Here is a 16,302-nt window from a genome sequence, read left to right on the forward strand (position 1 = left end):
GTGTGTGTGTGTGTGTGTGTGTGTGTGTGTGTGTGTGTGTGTGTGTGTGTGTGTGTGTGTGTGTGTGTGTGTGTGTGTGTGTGTGTGTGTGTGTGTGTGTGTGTGTGTGTGTGTGTGTGTGTGTGTGTGTGTGTGTGTGTGTGTGTGTGTGTGTGTGTGTGTGTGTGTGTGTGTGTGTGTGTAAGAGCAAGCACGTGGTGAACTATTTGTCTTGGTGCAGCCTAAAACAGGTTTACCTTGAGTTGGGATCTAATCCAATAAGAATCTGTTCTGCGCTTGAGCTTTAAATAGAGGGAAAAATCCTTTCATGATTGGAAATATGCCAGTCATTAAACCGCAGCGGCCGTGAAACGATCAATAGTTGATTACAATTACGCTAAACATCATTTAATTGCAACATCGGAGCGAGATTTGTCTAACAATCGGTGTGGACAAAGTGTTTCGGTGACCTAAATTACTATTACTCACCGAGGGTTAGCGAGGGCCCAATATCCTAAATACTATGCTAAGGTTACTACAGTTCATTCACCTCTCGCCAGGCGTGCCACCTTTCCCGAGGAAATCACGCACACCAGCTGATACTCCTGGCCTGCAGGGCTACCACTATGATCGCGAGAATTATCTATATTTGAGCTCTGTAACTCTCAAAAGTGTACTATAAAATAATATAAAGTGTTCTTGTATCTATCAATGTCCTAAAAGTTTTGTATTTGCAATTTGAGAAATGATTAAGTTTCCCCCCAAAAATCACTGTTTTCTTTATTCATAATCTCTAAAACGTTTTTGTTTAATATTCTTTAAAATTAATTCAAGTTTTATGAATACCGTTAATCAACTTTAATTTTGATGCAATACATTCTTTGGAATATATATATAAATGAAATCAAGCAGTTATCATCAATAAAACTCGATTTCAAAGTTTAGGCAAACGTTTGTTGAGTCTACCCTTCCCATGACGTCACAACCTCAGCCAAGAGTTCCCATTTTCTCTGGTGCGCTTTCGTCGAGAGTTCATTGACCGAGAGAGCTCACGTGATGAGTAACAAAGCGTGCGATACAAACGATAGTGATTACGCTGCGAATCTAGATCAATGGACTAAAAAAACGTAGTTTATATACAATTGGGGGGGAAATAAGAAAGATAAGTCTACTTGTGTTTTGTTTTAGCCCTTGCTTAATCATTAAAAACAGGTTTAAACTATGGTGGGACTACCGAGTACAGGTGAATCCATATTTTCACGAGTGTGTAGTAATAGTAGTGAAAGTTTCACTGCTCAGTCATATGTTTCCAAACGATTATAGACACATACAACACGCACGCCCCCCCCCCCCCTCTGTCTCTCCCTCTCTTTCTCTCTTTCTCTTTCTCTTTCTCTTTCTCTTTCTCTTTCTCTTTCTCTTTCTCTTTCTCTTTCTCTTTCTCTTTCTCTTTCTCTTTCTCTTTCTCTCTCTCTCTCTCTCTCTCTCTCTCTCTCTCTCTCTCTCTCTCTCTCTCTGGATGTGTCCGTGTGTGTGTGTGTGTGTGTGTGTGTGTGTGTGTGTGTGTGTGTGTGTGTGTGTGTGTGTGTGTGTGTGTGTGTGTGTGTGTGTGTGTGTGTGTGTGTTAAAATGAGTTTCCAAATGGTAGGCTCCCGGTGACCTTTGGTGTAACCACTTTCGTTGCTTCAAACCCTCACTTTTGCTCATCTTGTAAACACTCTTTAAAGCCCTGTACTCTTACTCAGAGCACACTGGCATTAAGTCGTAATACCTAGTCTTTCCCTTTTTATCTTTCTCTTTCTCTCTCTTCTCTTCTCTTCTCTTCTCTTCTCTTCTCTTCTCTTCTCTTCTCTTCTCTTCTCTTCTCTTCTCTTCTCTTCTCTTCTCTCTCTCTCTCTCTCTCTCTCTCTCTCTCTCTCTATATATATATATATATATATATATATATATATATATATATATATATATATATATATATATATATATCAATACACTCCCTGCTCTCCGCCCGCCCTTGGCGTGCGAGGCGGAGAGCCTGGCTGGGTGAGGTCGGCGCCCCCGGAAAGTTCGATATGTGTAACTGTGTCAGAGTTAGTTGTCCCCGAGTGACCCTCAGCCTGCCGGCCCCATAGTGACAATAACAAGCACATGACACGCGATGCTAGACCATCCTGCTTCTTGCTTCTGCTTTCACAGCAACATGAGACATATCATTCTGGAATATTCCGAGTTACGGTTTTGAATTTTCTCCTCCTATTTGGTTAAAGAACTATGAAAAAATGAGTTACATGTTGACATTATTTTTCAAGCAATTTCAAGCAATGATAGTGGATTCGTGACAGACAAAATGTTATCATCAATATATGTCCCTTTTCCTGTCTCAGTCAGAAATGCTTTTACTTATTTTATGACAAGCTTACAATAATTTTAATTTGTTTATTTATTTCGATTTTTTTTTCTTTTTTTTTTCGAACGAGTTTTCGACAATCGTCTTAAAAGTGATGAGGTGACTCCTTGAGTATTCCTGTTGTGTCGCCCCCGTCACTCGTGTTGTCTCAAGACGGGAAAGTGAAAGTAAGGAGTCAGGTCTCAAGACGCCCCACCGCCGTGGTCGCGCTCCAGGAACTCTCTCTCATCCCTCTTCTCTTTCGCTCTGCCCTCGCTCCCTCTAATCTTTTTTTTATCCTGTTTCTTTCTCTCTCCTCGTTCTATTTCTCTTTCTCTCTCTCTCTCTCTCTCTCTCTCTCTCTCTCTCTCTCTCTCTCTCTCTCTCTCTCTCTCTCTCTCTCTCTCTCTCTCTCTCTCTCTCTCTCTCTCTCTCTCTCTCTGGCGGCATTAAAAATCATCATAAACGAACACCCTGTTACCGGTTAGAGACGGTATGGTGACATGTGAAAGGTGGCGAGCGGTATCCGTAGAGTTCAGCCGAGACATACCGTCGTTCTTCCAGCCCAAGCAGTGTGACTGGCGATTACACCGTCGCGTAAACACTTTAAGCCGGTTACGTAAACGAAACAGATCGTGATCATGAGAATGTTTACCATACTAAGCCACCATTGCGATATTTATATTTTACCGTCAGAAATATGGTAGGATGTGACATTACTTGCTTGTCATTTTACAATCTGCAAGTTGTCGTTTCCACCATTCGAGAGCTAACACAGCGACATGCTGATATATACAAGTAAACAGATTGAGCTAAATTTTCTTATCGTCTTCATGCTATATTTTGTATCCTGCTACTTTAGTTTTTTTCTAACTGAAGTGCCTGGCGACAGTGATGTCACTGACATCATGGAACGTGCGAGGATGACATCCAAGATTAAATATTCGTGGGCGATGTAATCAACCGTCCGCCGCAGTCTGACCTTGGCGCTGTGAGCTCTATGCTGCCCGTCCTTAGAGCTCAAAATGAAATTACTTCCCAGAGTTCAAGGTAACGCTGGAGAGGGGATTGTCCTAATAACCTTCAGACTGTTGTCGATGTCGACGGCCTTCGTCGTAAATATGTGAAAGGAATTTGACGTGCGTTCACAGGGACATCAGCTCGGACAGGTTGAGCCTACTGTCCTTCGCCGGGTGAATGTGAGCCCGGCCAGGTGTGAGAACGTGAGTGTTCAACGGGAACAAAAGCAACGCGCGGCAACAAGGCGCAAGGACAATGACACCAGCGCTCCCTGTCCGAGCAGTACGAATTAGGCAATAAAAACTAGCTTCATACCCCCGGCTATGCTATCACGCCATGTTCATCGCGTACGCCATTACAAAGAAACACGCCATCGCTTACAGGTGTCGTAGGGCCCTTCAGGACAAACCTGCCCATGGCCGAAGGCATCGGAATCGCTCGGAAAAAATCTTCCTTCACCTCTTTTTCTCCCTCCCCTCCCCCTCCCCATCGCCACCTCCTTGCGCCTGCCAACACATCTCTTGGCAAGTCAGACGTGCTATTAGTATTTTCCACAAGGTCAGTATACTAAGAGGAGGGGGGGTGAGCATGTGATGGCGTTGGTAGTGAGGTCACTAGATATTTTTTTTAATCTTTTTCCAAGGCAAAAGGTGACGTCACGTACGGACTGGGAGTGATATATCTATGAGACCTTAAATGTACGAGGAATATAGGTGACTCTAGTTAGCGAAGTCTTGGTGACTCTCTGAGAGCTTCCGTCGGCGGCCCAAGCGACGGCGCTGCAGTACGTGGCAAATGCAAAGCGTCGAACCTTAGTTGCTTGCGCGCGACCTTAAGACGAAATCGAATGTATTTCTCACGGTAAGAAATCCCTCACGTGAGCAGGCGTGACATGCGCTACAAGGATCCTCGCTCCCACGTCACATTCTGGAAATTAACATTCACATCACGCGCCTGGTGTGTTACGTCCCAGGCAAGTTATATATATACGCACAATCTTTTCTGACCTTTTGACCTTCTCTGTGTTGCAGACACAGGGAGGAAGAGAGATAGAGGAGGAGGAGAGGAGAGGGATGTACAACTCACGTCCTAGCAACCTCGGCACCTGCAGTGGCCATGACACCCAGAGACTATTCTTATTAGAGTAAGCATGACGAGCGGCCGTTCTAAATATTTTTGCATGCCATCAGGGCAAGCGCCTTAGAGTATCCCCTCCCCTCCCGCCTTCTGTGGGAGGGGAAGGGATCCTCGCCTACTTCTATCCCTCCCTCCCTCCCTCCCTCCCTATCTCCTTTCCCCTTCCTTCCCCCACCCCCACCCCCCTCCTCCTCCCCCCCCTCCCCCCCCCCTCCTCCTCCTCCTCCTCCTCCTCCTCCTCCTCCTCCTCCTCCTCCTCCTCCTCCTCCTCCTCCTCCTCCTCCTCCTCCTCCTCCTCCTCCTCCTCCTCCTCCTCCTGCATCGCGCCGCCGTCCAAGTTGGCGAGGTCTCCTCCGCGATATAGACAAGGTCACTAACCCGACGACCATCTGGGCTCAATATTTAGCTCACGATCACTCTCCCGCCGCCTCTCCACCTCGGCGACTGCGAAGACGCTCTAGAGGTTATCAAAGACGCGGCAGAAACCAGTCATTCCTCTCAGTCTGCCTCGCTGTGAATGCGTTGATTGCATGACTTTTTCTTACCCATTTGCCTTCTTTCTTTGAAGCAGGCTGCAGTGGCCTCGCCCAATTATCGTCTTATCGCTCATGTGCCATTTTCCCTGCCAGTGCCACTGCACGAGAACACTGAACCTTGTCAATATCCGATACGTCATGCGTGCCCATGAAGAGGCCAATGACCAGGCGTGGCCTCGCGTGCGTCAGGCCAGTGGACGCATCGAAAGGTCAACAGGAATATTGGGTCATGTCGAAATGCTTTCTGTTAGTTGCAGAAGTCTGTATGCACGTCAGACCTAGAAACTTCTCCGAGTAAACAGCGTCTCGCAATACGTCCCTGCTCATCAATGCAATGACTTACCCTCAAGCGTCCATTACATGCGGGATGGAAGAAGATGGAGACGATGCTTGAACCTGAGTATGAGGCAAGAGACCATGCAAGAATGTCTTGTAAAAAAAAAAGAAAAAAAAACATATATATGCTTACTGTCAGCTGCATGCAGACAATGCATGCAGTAAAAAGACGATAAGAAACAAGGAAACAACCGTATTTCTTCACTGAGAATATTTGCTCCAAAGGAAACGGTCACAAGGAGAAAACTAAATCATAAAGAGTAACAAAGAAATGAAGAATAGGGTGGAGTGAGCGAGGAAGAGAGAGATGGGGGGAAGAGAGGGGAAGGTGGGCGGCCTCAGGTTGGGTCGTTGTCCCCTCAGCCGGGTTTATGTTCAAGGGGAGAGGAGGGGAGAGAGGGAGGGGAGGTTCTCAGCAGTTGCTTGGTCTATTTTCGAGAGTGTTGCTGGTTGGGCAAGGGGAGAGTTGAGGAAGCGCTCTCGCTCTCTCTCTCTCTCTCTCTCTCTCTCTCTCTCTCTCTCTCTCTCTCTCTCTCTCTCTCTCTCTCTCTCTCTCTCTCTCTCTCTCTCTCTCTCTTACATTCACGCGCTCACATATACACATGCACACAGCTGATGCTTCACATAGGCATGCATGCTTTACTTAGATCATGAAACTTCTATCATGCAAACAAAGGAGATCATCTATAAACAGAAACAAAGAAAGACAAACTAAGGCACCAAGAAATCAACCACAGATGGAAATACAAAAGAAGACAAAAAAATTACAATAACAATGCAGGAGACATACCTTGCAGCCCTCGCATGAGTGTACGCCATAGTGGAAACCAGAAGCCTTGTCTCCACACACACGGCACAGCACAGTCGTCCCGTCAAACTCTGTGGAGGAGAAACATCATTTTAGTTATCATGATCATTCTCGGGTTACAAATAGGAGTAGGGGGTGGGAGTGCCAGAAGGCATGGTGGGGAAGGCATGTGAAAGAGGCTGTAGCAAGGTGAAGCCGGTGTGAGATAGGCTACAGGTGTTACTGTTACTTTACTTATTTGGTAAACAACGAATTAAACTATAGCCTCATTATATTCTCTTCACTAACTCCATCACATTCGCAACACAGCGGAATTTGTTTATGTCAACTAATGTTTGATAATCATGTACGTAATTTCACAACCGCGCAAACAAAAGTGAAGTTTAAACCCCGGGAGGCTGCTAAGTCGTGCTAAACTTTCTCCTTCATTCATCAACGCGGATGAGCGAACGAGAGTGAAGTCTTAAAACCGAGTTCTTTCCTACAAATCAACAAGTAAAGACGTCGTCCTGGTATATATCAGGAAAGGTTATGTCCTTCTACCGAATTTAAATGTAGAAAAAAAAAACTGAAATTATAGTAAGATAGACAACATAAATCTCGCTTATATTACAACTAAATCATCGTTTACGTGTAAATATAAATTCTCACGGATGCTTAAAAACCAAAATTGTGAACAAAATATCCTATCCACTATCGAGATAAGAATACTCACCGATCACAGTCTTGTCCACCAAGACTTGAGAGTCCGCGGGGATCTCATACATATCCTGATCGCAATACATTGTTACAAGTATGCACAAGAGACTCCCAGAGGGTCTTCAATGTATCCCAGGACACACTCGGAACAACCACTAACTCTCACTGACACATGGTAAATCCGACACAAATATGTATGCTCTCACCGATCTTCATTATCCTTCTCGGATATCAATGTTTCAACACTGATAAGTCACTTTATATCAGAAAAAGGCAAGTGTTGTACGCACTATGCTTCCTCAACAATGTTATCACTGTGGTTAAAATACGGTAATCACCATTAATATATCCAAAGTAAAGTCCGCTCTAACAGCGTCTCATAAACAGGCACATTAAAGTTTGTCAACACGTGCGCGAGACCAAACTCGATTTCACTGTCAAGCCGCCACGACCGAGCGGGAAAGTGGGCGATGTTATACTGGCAGCGTGTTGGCGGTGTCGGGGCCGGGGAGCTGGAACTACGAGCTGTGGTGTGGGGCGGCGGGGGAAGGGGGAGGGCGGTGTACGGGCGGGGGGGTGGAGCGGGGCCAGTCACTCACTGAGGCAGGGGGAGGGGACGGGTGGAGGGTAGGGAGCTCTAGCAGCCACGTCGGAGCCTGAGGACCACGGAGGTACGAACATATAAACAGAAGAGCTCGGCACTTGCACACCCTCACCATCAGCTCCCACGTGGAATAGTGTGTATAAGGAACGGCAGAACTCAATCCTTGCAAACTCGCCTCTGACAGCTTTCGTCGAGGCCAGTGACGTCACAACTTCCGTGACGTCACGTTGAGGGACAATGACCCTCTCCTTAGGCCCAAACGGATCCTGACTTCCCACACTTCCACCTGCTTCACGCTTCCATATCACATAAAATAATTTCCGGACTTTGCTTTTCACCATACTTACTTGTGTAATACGTACAGCTAAACCGTGCATTACAAAATTGACATTTCTTTCTCGACAAGAGAAAATTCACATATTTATTCTTACAAAGGAAAAGTGATCGATCAAGTCGAGGACGCTGCGAATTCGATATTTAGTCGTAGTCTCTTTTGTTTCTCGCCTCATGTGTGTTTTGAATACAAACCTGTTTCTCTCCCTTACTGCCCTCCTGGCCCGCAAAATATCGACCAGTCGTCTCCTCGTTTTAAATTGTTGGCAGAACCAGATCAATATTGCCACACATTATCTGGTATCCCCTCACCACCCTTTCCATTCTCCCCACAGACATAAATGTATTTTAAAATCGATGCAGTTCTGGTACATGATTCAGTGTAAATAACCATAGTTTTAGTTTGTGTAATATATATAAAAAAAAAACGCTTCCATAGGAATGGGCAAATAGCAGTTGCACTTCCCATTCCCTATATAATAATTTTATCCTTACGTCCATCACCACCCACTCTGTACCGAGGGTCAGACTGTCCCGAGGCCCACCAGCGCCTCTGCTTTCACTTTTTAAATCTCCGTGGTAACCATTGTGGGGCTCAGGGAGGGAGTCTGCCTGCCCGCCACTTTTACACGTGGTCAGCCTCGTAGACATAGGAAGGCATCGTCTCGCTGTTCTAAGTTTCACGATCGCTATTCAGTGAAGAAAACAAAACTCCATTGCATATGCTCGACTTGTATAAAATGCGTGTGCGAAAGGACAATTTAACAGACAATGTATTTTGTATTACTTATACAATCGAACACTGCCCTTTTATTTCTCTGCAGGATATGATTTAACCAGGAAGTGCATGTTCCCCTGCAAAGACCTTGCTAGGATGAGGAAGAAGGAAGCTGATGGTAGGGTTCGTGTATGGGCCGGACTCGAGCCTAAATGTGAGACAGAATGTTGTCTTTTCAATGTCAAGGTGTAACCTCGTATTTATAGCTTTCAGTAACCATATCTGAATCTCGTTTTCATCACAAATCTAGCTAGACATGCTTCTAAATACATCTGTGTGTCAGTACTACTTCCTTCGCTTGAAATAAGAACTTAATCTTAAAAGATAACTAGGTGGGGTCGGAACCCGGGGCCACATGGAAGTGAGTGGCAACTCACCCCTAACCTTCACCCGTATTTTGCTCCGCGCCGCCTCCCTCCCCCTCGTTCTGCAGGACTTACCCAATATACCTTTCGGTAATCACGCTTACTTTTCTTTATTTGTGTCAAAATAAAGCAGTTTGTCATTGTATTTAAACGATTAAAACCCCATGGATAAACGAATACTATTGTTTATAATTCTAGTCAACATATTCTATTCGTGCTTTCATTCTTTCATTCCCAGGGAACACGAGGAGGGATGCGGTGCTGAGTTAGCGAGTACTTTTCGGCGGTGGCGTTGGCCCGGACATCAAAGTCACTGGCGGGTTCAAGGCTAAACCAGGGAATAACTACGCCTCGCATATTGCGCGATGCAGTGTTCACCATCAAGCGCGGTGTCCTCATAAATCAGAAACTTAAAGGCGTACGAACTGTAGTTATATGTTTAAAATGTTTTAATAATGGAACCATAAGACAGTAGGGTGCATTTCTAAGGAAAAAGTAAAACATATCCCACAACTAAAAGCCCTTGTTTCTTGATAAGCTACTTATAACCCACCAAAACCACCGGTATTTAACCTTGAGATGATGTAAAGGACAAAACAAGGTACAAAAAATGGCCCCACCAAAACCAGGGCAGCAGCCAAAGATCATCCCTTGCAGCCAGCCAACAGCCCCACCACAGCGCTGAGACTGTTGGTCCACATGAAGGTCGCCAGCACAGGCAGCAGGGGCGCGGTCAACGCCCTACGTCAAGGCCCGTCCTCTTGCCAGCCAGCCTGGTAGGAACAGCACTGCCCTGCCACGCACCCGTCCCTTCAACCACGCGCCACAACCACGAGGACACGCCGCCTCTCACCCACGTCGCCGATAAGGAGTGGCCTCTCTCTAGCCTTTCTCCCCAAGGGGACGTTTCACCAGTGTTTTCAAGTCGCGTCTGATTGCAGCGGTCAACCCTTCCGACGGTGACAATGGTGGCCACCTGAGACCATGTTGCCCGGCTTCAATCACGGGTCCCGCGGACACGCTTAAATGCACTTGAGCTTGTTTAGGGCGCGGATGTTTCTGTTCCCAGCTGCATTGATGCACCCAGTGGGTGTTGTTGTCGCGGGGGAGGTGACTCACCCAGGGGAAGTATAAATAAATAGTCATCGACGAGCCTAAGGATACTTGTGCCAGCCACGGAGCTCCTCCATGACCTGGCCCTTGCCACCAGCATCTGCGGCTCTCAAGGAAGAAGTCCCACGTACTTCCTTGATCTTTCAACGTGAATTCACGTAATGACTTTTTTTTTCTCAAGCAGTCAATAATACCAGTTTAGTCCATAATGATCTGTCATTAAGCTTCTCACCTTTTGAGTGCCCTTATTTAATTGACTCCAGTCTAATGTTAATAGTTATGTAGCCATTAAAGTCGTTGACCTGATGAGGCCAATGAGTCCTGTCCTTCACTTGTTGCTAGGGGGTCCTGAGCGTGGGTGCCTTAGGTAGCCCGGCCTGCATCAGCATCACTGAGTCTGTTTCTCTTGCTAATCTACCAGTGCTTGTTTAGTGAGCTTGCGAGAGAGACCGTATAATTTATGGTCAAATTCTTACAAGTGTCATTTTACCCTTTCACCAAACCCGATCTGCCTATCTTCGCCTCTCCGCCTGACAAGAATGGCCTCCGTCGTGAGCAAGATGCAGTAACGCGATCTAATTCCGGTGCGGCCGTGCGGAGAAGGGAAAGTAAGAGGTGCTGAAAGAACAAGTAACGAGAGCCTGTTGTGGGGCGTCGTTGCGTCATGGGGGTGCCCTTGTGGCCGCTGCCGTGAGTTCCTGACTCCTGTGACTTGCAACTCGTTCTTCGTGATGTAACTTTCCCGACACAATCGGAACCTTTCCACACTAAGTGGCTGAAAGCCTCGCCATTATTATTGTTTATCTTTTTATTCGCTCTGAGCCATTTGCACAGTATACGTGCCGAGGTGACAGGGTCCAACGAGACATTCACTTAAGGCCGGAACACGACCAAAAAGAACATTCTTTAAGGTAAAGCCTTTATAGGGTGAACCGGTGTTAAGATTTCTGTAGCTTGGAGCGTCAAGGTCAAGGATACAAAGGACACCGGGGGCGGGAGTGGGCGGGGGTGACGTGGGGGAAGAGGAGAGTCGAAGGAGAAAGTCCTGAAAGGAGATGAACGATGACGGGCAGTTTGTGGCTAACAAACCAAAGCAAAACGAAAGTAAAAGTAAAATGATAAACTATATTAAATACCTGAAGCTGTCAACACCCAGCATGAAAAAAAACTCACTCCAGCTAAAAATAACAAAGGCAGATAAGAAGATAAAACCGATATCTTGAAAAAGAATATATGTGATAAGAAAAAAATAGATAGAGTGAGTAAGTGGAGGCGGGATTGAAATCGGATCTGAGAGGCAGGATATGAAGCTTGTAGCACCGTGGAATGCAGGATGCCCACCCGCCTGACAACACCATCTTTGAGTGCTAGTTCTTTGGCAGCTGTTAATACTTACCAGTGCGGTTATACTGTACAACCTTTACAGGGCGTGTGTATGTTTTGTTCATGAGAAGAACACAATGGGAGAATTTATTTTTGGCCTGAAGGTAGTGTGTTATGTTATTACGATATGGTTCCTTTTTGAGTGCGAATGCAATGAATGGCAGTCTGCATTCCCGATGTATTCCCTGTGTGTTGTTCGTTTGAGTGCGAGTGCGAGTGTATGTATATGTATATGTATATATATGTATATATATATATATATATATATATATATATATATATATATATATATATATATATATATATATATATAATGTGCGCGTGTGTGTGTTTGTGTGGGTGTGTGTGTGTGTGTGTGTGTGTGTGTGTGTGTGTGTGTGTGTGTGTGTGTGTGTGTGTGTGTGTGTGTGTGTGTGTGTGTGTGTGTGTGGTGTGTGTGTGTGTGTGTGTGTGTGTGTGTGTGTGTGTGTGAGTGTGTGTGTGTGTGTGTGTGTGTGTGTGTGTGTTCATCTGTGCTTGAATTTGTTATGTGTATGAGTATATGTGTGTGTGCGTACGTGCGTGTATGTTTGTAACAGCGCGAGGTGAAGTGGGGGGAGGGGGTGAGGGGAGGGAAGGAGAGTGCTGCGGCAGGACCCAGGCAGGCAGAAGGACTCGGCCCAGGACTCTCAAGGTCAGGCCGGTCCTTCAACCTAAATTCTGGAGCAAACATCCTTCCATTCGCTCACCTCCCCCCCCCCTTTCCCTCTCACTCCCTCCCCCTCCCAGTCCCACCACAGCCTGGAGCGGGGGAGACCACGGGAGGGAGGAAGAAGGTGGTTGTACAAGAGGAAGAAGGTTGGGGAGGGGAGGGGAGGGGAGGGGGGAGGATGCCGAATTTGAGGATATGGCGGGAGTTATTTCTTCAGGAATAGAAGGGTCACTGCCTTTGGGACGCCAGCCATTGCGAAAGAAGGAAAGGGATTTTTTCGATTACGGGTTGGGGGGGGTGTAAATAATGGTATTGAAGCTTTGTATTTGTGTATATTCGATTATGCGTGTGTGTAAGTTAGGGACTGAGTGCGTGTGTGTGTGTTTATTTGTTTGTAATATGTTTGTATGTCGTTCTATCTGATTCCTGGACATTGAACCTTGTATTTCAGCGCTTGTATCCGAGATGCGGAGCAAGCAGGGTAAGGCAAGAGGCACAAATAATCCCGGGCCACGTCATCGTCATAAGCCTGAAATAGTATCCCCGCGGTATAGATGCCCGCGGCAAGGTCACCCGCCTTTGTCATCACACAATCAACCTTTTTCTACGATTCAATAAAAAGGATAAAAAAGAGAGAGAATTCTGGCCGTCATAAACATTCTGAGAGATCCTCCGTCTGAGCGATCCTTTTTTCAAGGGCCGCGAGGTCCTTAAGGATTAAATAATAATGAGCATGAGGGTGGACGGAGGTGTACCTGCGGGCTTTGGGTGGGGGGGGGGGGCGGGTGTCATTAACAGTGACTTCCCTCAACTATCTCCTCTCCCTTTCCCTCGGCCTCCACAGGAAATGAGGTATCCCAGAGCATGAGGTGTATGGGAGGCTCCTTACATAGGATCGCAGGACCGTGACCAACATATACTTAGGCCCGGATGCCACGCTCAGCCGACCGCCTTAACACCTCGACAATTATGGCAATCACCGCCAGAAATAAGCAGTGGGCCTGCCGGAGTGTCCCTCGAATCGATCGGGCTTTATCACAGGAGGGTAAACTTGTCCGCCAGTTCTCCCAGGGATGTTCAGCCTCGAACCAGTAGCAGCAAGGAAACATTCGTATTTCTCCTACGCTAATTTTACAAGACGTGACTACCCGCTGAAAAATCACGTTGATTCCTGGCCTTGTTTAGAGTTCGAAGAATGTTATAACCAACAAAAATGTTAAGGCTCCTCGGCAGAAAGTGGCAACGACTTCCCTTGGAGTTGTAAGGCATGGACAAAACACCACCGACATCATCAGCGCGCGACAGATAACTCGTCTAATTACAATATCATTTAAATGAGATAAATCATCCTTAAATTAGATACAACAAAATAGCAATATCCCTAGAAATAATAAAAGCGTTGCACAAAAAGGTACAGTACCAAATTAGACAAATTAGTTCACGAAACCGAAAGCAAATATAATTGGGCATTTCAGGAGAAAATATCTTGCGGTTGCATGTGCAGCACTATCAACATTGAACACGGAATTTGCAGAACCCACAACACAGTCGGTGTATGACAAACACAGGATTTTTCCTTTCCATCGGCGAAGATCATTCTCATCAAGTAAAGCTTGCCGACGCTTCCCAGACCCGCGAAGACATGGCTGCCCAGTTATCAATCCCTTCCAAGTCTTTTCGCTCCTTACCTAAATTGAGATGGTCCCCTCGTTCCTGCATGCTCGGCTCTCCAGGGGGCGGAGGCGGCATCGTTTGCAGCAGTTGCAGATCCTTGTCCGTTATGATCATCTTCAGGAAGGGAATCTTGATGCTCAACACACTAAGTCCATAACACAATCACGTTAAGGTTAGCCCGTGTGCAAGCGGAACTGTAGGGCCAGGCACTGTCACCCGCACGCTTTCCAACACCAGAAAACTATCAGTAAATGAGCCACTGTTTACCCTTCGTCATTCAGGAGCCGCACAGCGCACAGGACAACACACATGTTCACAGTGAAAGTTATAATATGAGAACACCTTCCCCTGGTTCCCCCTGCATCACAGTCCCGTCGTGGTGCCTTGACCCATGCATCCAACTTTCGCTCCAACGCCAGGACGACGTAAGGTTGCTAATATTCCACAGCAGCTATCCACCAATGAGAGAGATCGAGCCTGAGACCCGGTACCGCCGACGATCGCTGATTGGTTCACGGTCAACGAGGAGTTCATCGCCCGAACTTGACTCAGTTAACGCACTAGTACTAAGGCTCAAAATCTCCACCAGTAAAGGGTTTCTTCGCCTTTATCGTATTCCAGACTATCAACGTGGCTACAACGAAAGCCTACAATGGTGTCTGAAATCAACGAAGATTCGACTATACGTTCAACTTGACGTCAGTTACCTATATAGGTTCACCCACCTCGGCGGAGATTTCAGTGCAAAAGTGTGTGAAATAGACGCGAAGGTCGAAATTCCCGGATGTATGTATGGAGCGGCAGTCCGTACCGCATCGGAGTATGTGTGTCATTCACCTGTTGTCTTGCCCCGTTGGTTTCCCTTTCCTTCGTACGGCGGCATTGGGAGTCGTGAAGGGGCCGGGGCAGGAGGCCACCGGCTCCTTAAGTCAGGTTTACTACTCTTACTATCTTCATTACGACCTCTTGCGTCATCTCTCTCTCCCTTTTCCACTTCTGTTGCCTCTCCGGCTGACGAAGTGCATGTCAAGGATCTGCAGGCAGGTGCCGGCATTCTGGCCCTTGATATAGATCCAGTTCATTAAGTCTCTGATTATGGCATACATTTCACTCCCAGACAGACGGCACTAAAGTAGATCATTCCGAGAGCTCTTTGTTCCATTTTTAGAAGGGTTGTTGTTTTTTTATTATTCTCTATAAAGACAATGTCGAGTGTATAACCCAAGTTGGATATTTTGCTTTAAACATGTATACATCACTATCATATACAAATCATCCCGGCGAAAAAAGTCAGACTAATAACACTTTTTGTAAGGTGCCAAACGTATTTCCGGACATTTACCCCGCTCTTAATAAAACGTCTACATGTGACGGCGAGGCGCACTTCCCTTTTTCTATTTGAATTTCACATCAGCACTAACAGTGCCACCTGCTCACCTCCCTTAACCCCGCGGTTGCTGACACGCCTCTCGGGTTCATGACCCTGGCTCCCTCATGACCTGTAAACTGTCGGACATCTGAATATTAAATCACAACACAACCTTCTCTTTACTCATGGATTACTTTCCCCCTCACCTCGGTCTCCCTCCCCTCGCCCCCCCCCCTCGGCCCTTTCCCTCTCCCCTAAAAACTCGATGACGTCCACGCATTTTTCTCCTCATTGCCAGGGATTATTATTGACTTATTCTGCGATTCCGGTTATTTCTTTTGGTTGTTTGTTTGAGAGGGAGCTTTGTCATAACAGAATTTGATATTGCACGTAAATGCTGCAGATGATTTCCGGGTTATTTTTCCCGCCTAGGAACCAACTATAATCCCAACCCGGAGACAGCAGCTAATAAAACTATAAATGCGAGTGACAATAAAAGAAATGCAAAGTACGAGCAGCAATCAGAAGGAACGACAAAGAAATAATTAACTCCGGAGGACCGCCAAAATCACAGGAGAGAGTGAAAAAAGAGCAAAGAGATAGAAATGATGTGGCAACAGTAAGAATAAAACATGCAAATGCAAAGAACAGCAAACAGGAAGACAACGAAGCTAAGAGAAGTGAGTAGCGGGGTAGGGAGGAGGGGGAGGGGAGGAGGAAGAGGGTGTGGGGGAGTGGGAGGGGTGGGGAAGGAGAGGGGGCGGTTACCAGGAAGTTGCAGCGACCTGAAGACGGGCGTGAGTTGGGCGGTGGTCACGGCAAGCAACCGTGAACGCTCAATGACGGGCGGGGATGTGTGGTTAGCGAAGGGAGGTGGGTGGGTGGGTGGATGGGTGGGTGGGCGTGAGGGAATGGAAATGATGGCTGCAACCACACTCGTTCGTTCCTCCTGGTTGTCTTCGTCACATCCGACTTCCCTTCTGGGTTATGTTGGAGGTTGACGATTACATTACACTTGAGTTTTATATATATATATATATATATATATATATATATATATATATATATATATATATATATATATATACATA

General features: G+C 46.4%; 1 protein-coding gene across 5 annotated transcripts in view; it reads right to left on the bottom strand.

Moving 5' to 3' along the window:
• Eip75B (Ecdysone-induced protein 75B) overlaps nucleotides 1-16,302 on the bottom strand; it is a 267,875-nt gene that overhangs the window by 23,247 nt on the left and 228,326 nt on the right. For 3 of the 5 annotated variants that reach the window (XM_086546790.1, XM_043033713.2, XM_043033716.2), the window contains exon 2: nucleotides 6,185-6,273. In XM_086546790.1, the coding sequence (XP_086402916.1) occupies nucleotides 6,185-6,273 (89 nt within the window). Of the gene's footprint in view, nucleotides 1-6,184; nucleotides 6,274-6,917; nucleotides 7,382-13,856; nucleotides 14,163-16,302 lie in introns of those variants that run through there. The other 2 variants (XM_043033714.2, XM_043033715.2) reach the window with 2 other exon arrangements.

The sequence above is a fragment of the Penaeus japonicus genome, unplaced genomic scaffold (genome assembly GCF_977035675.1).
Source record: "Penaeus japonicus unplaced genomic scaffold, GWHDUDI00000001_assembly GWHDUDI00000018, whole genome shotgun sequence".
Taxonomy (NCBI): domain Eukaryota; kingdom Metazoa; phylum Arthropoda; class Malacostraca; order Decapoda; family Penaeidae; genus Penaeus; species Penaeus japonicus.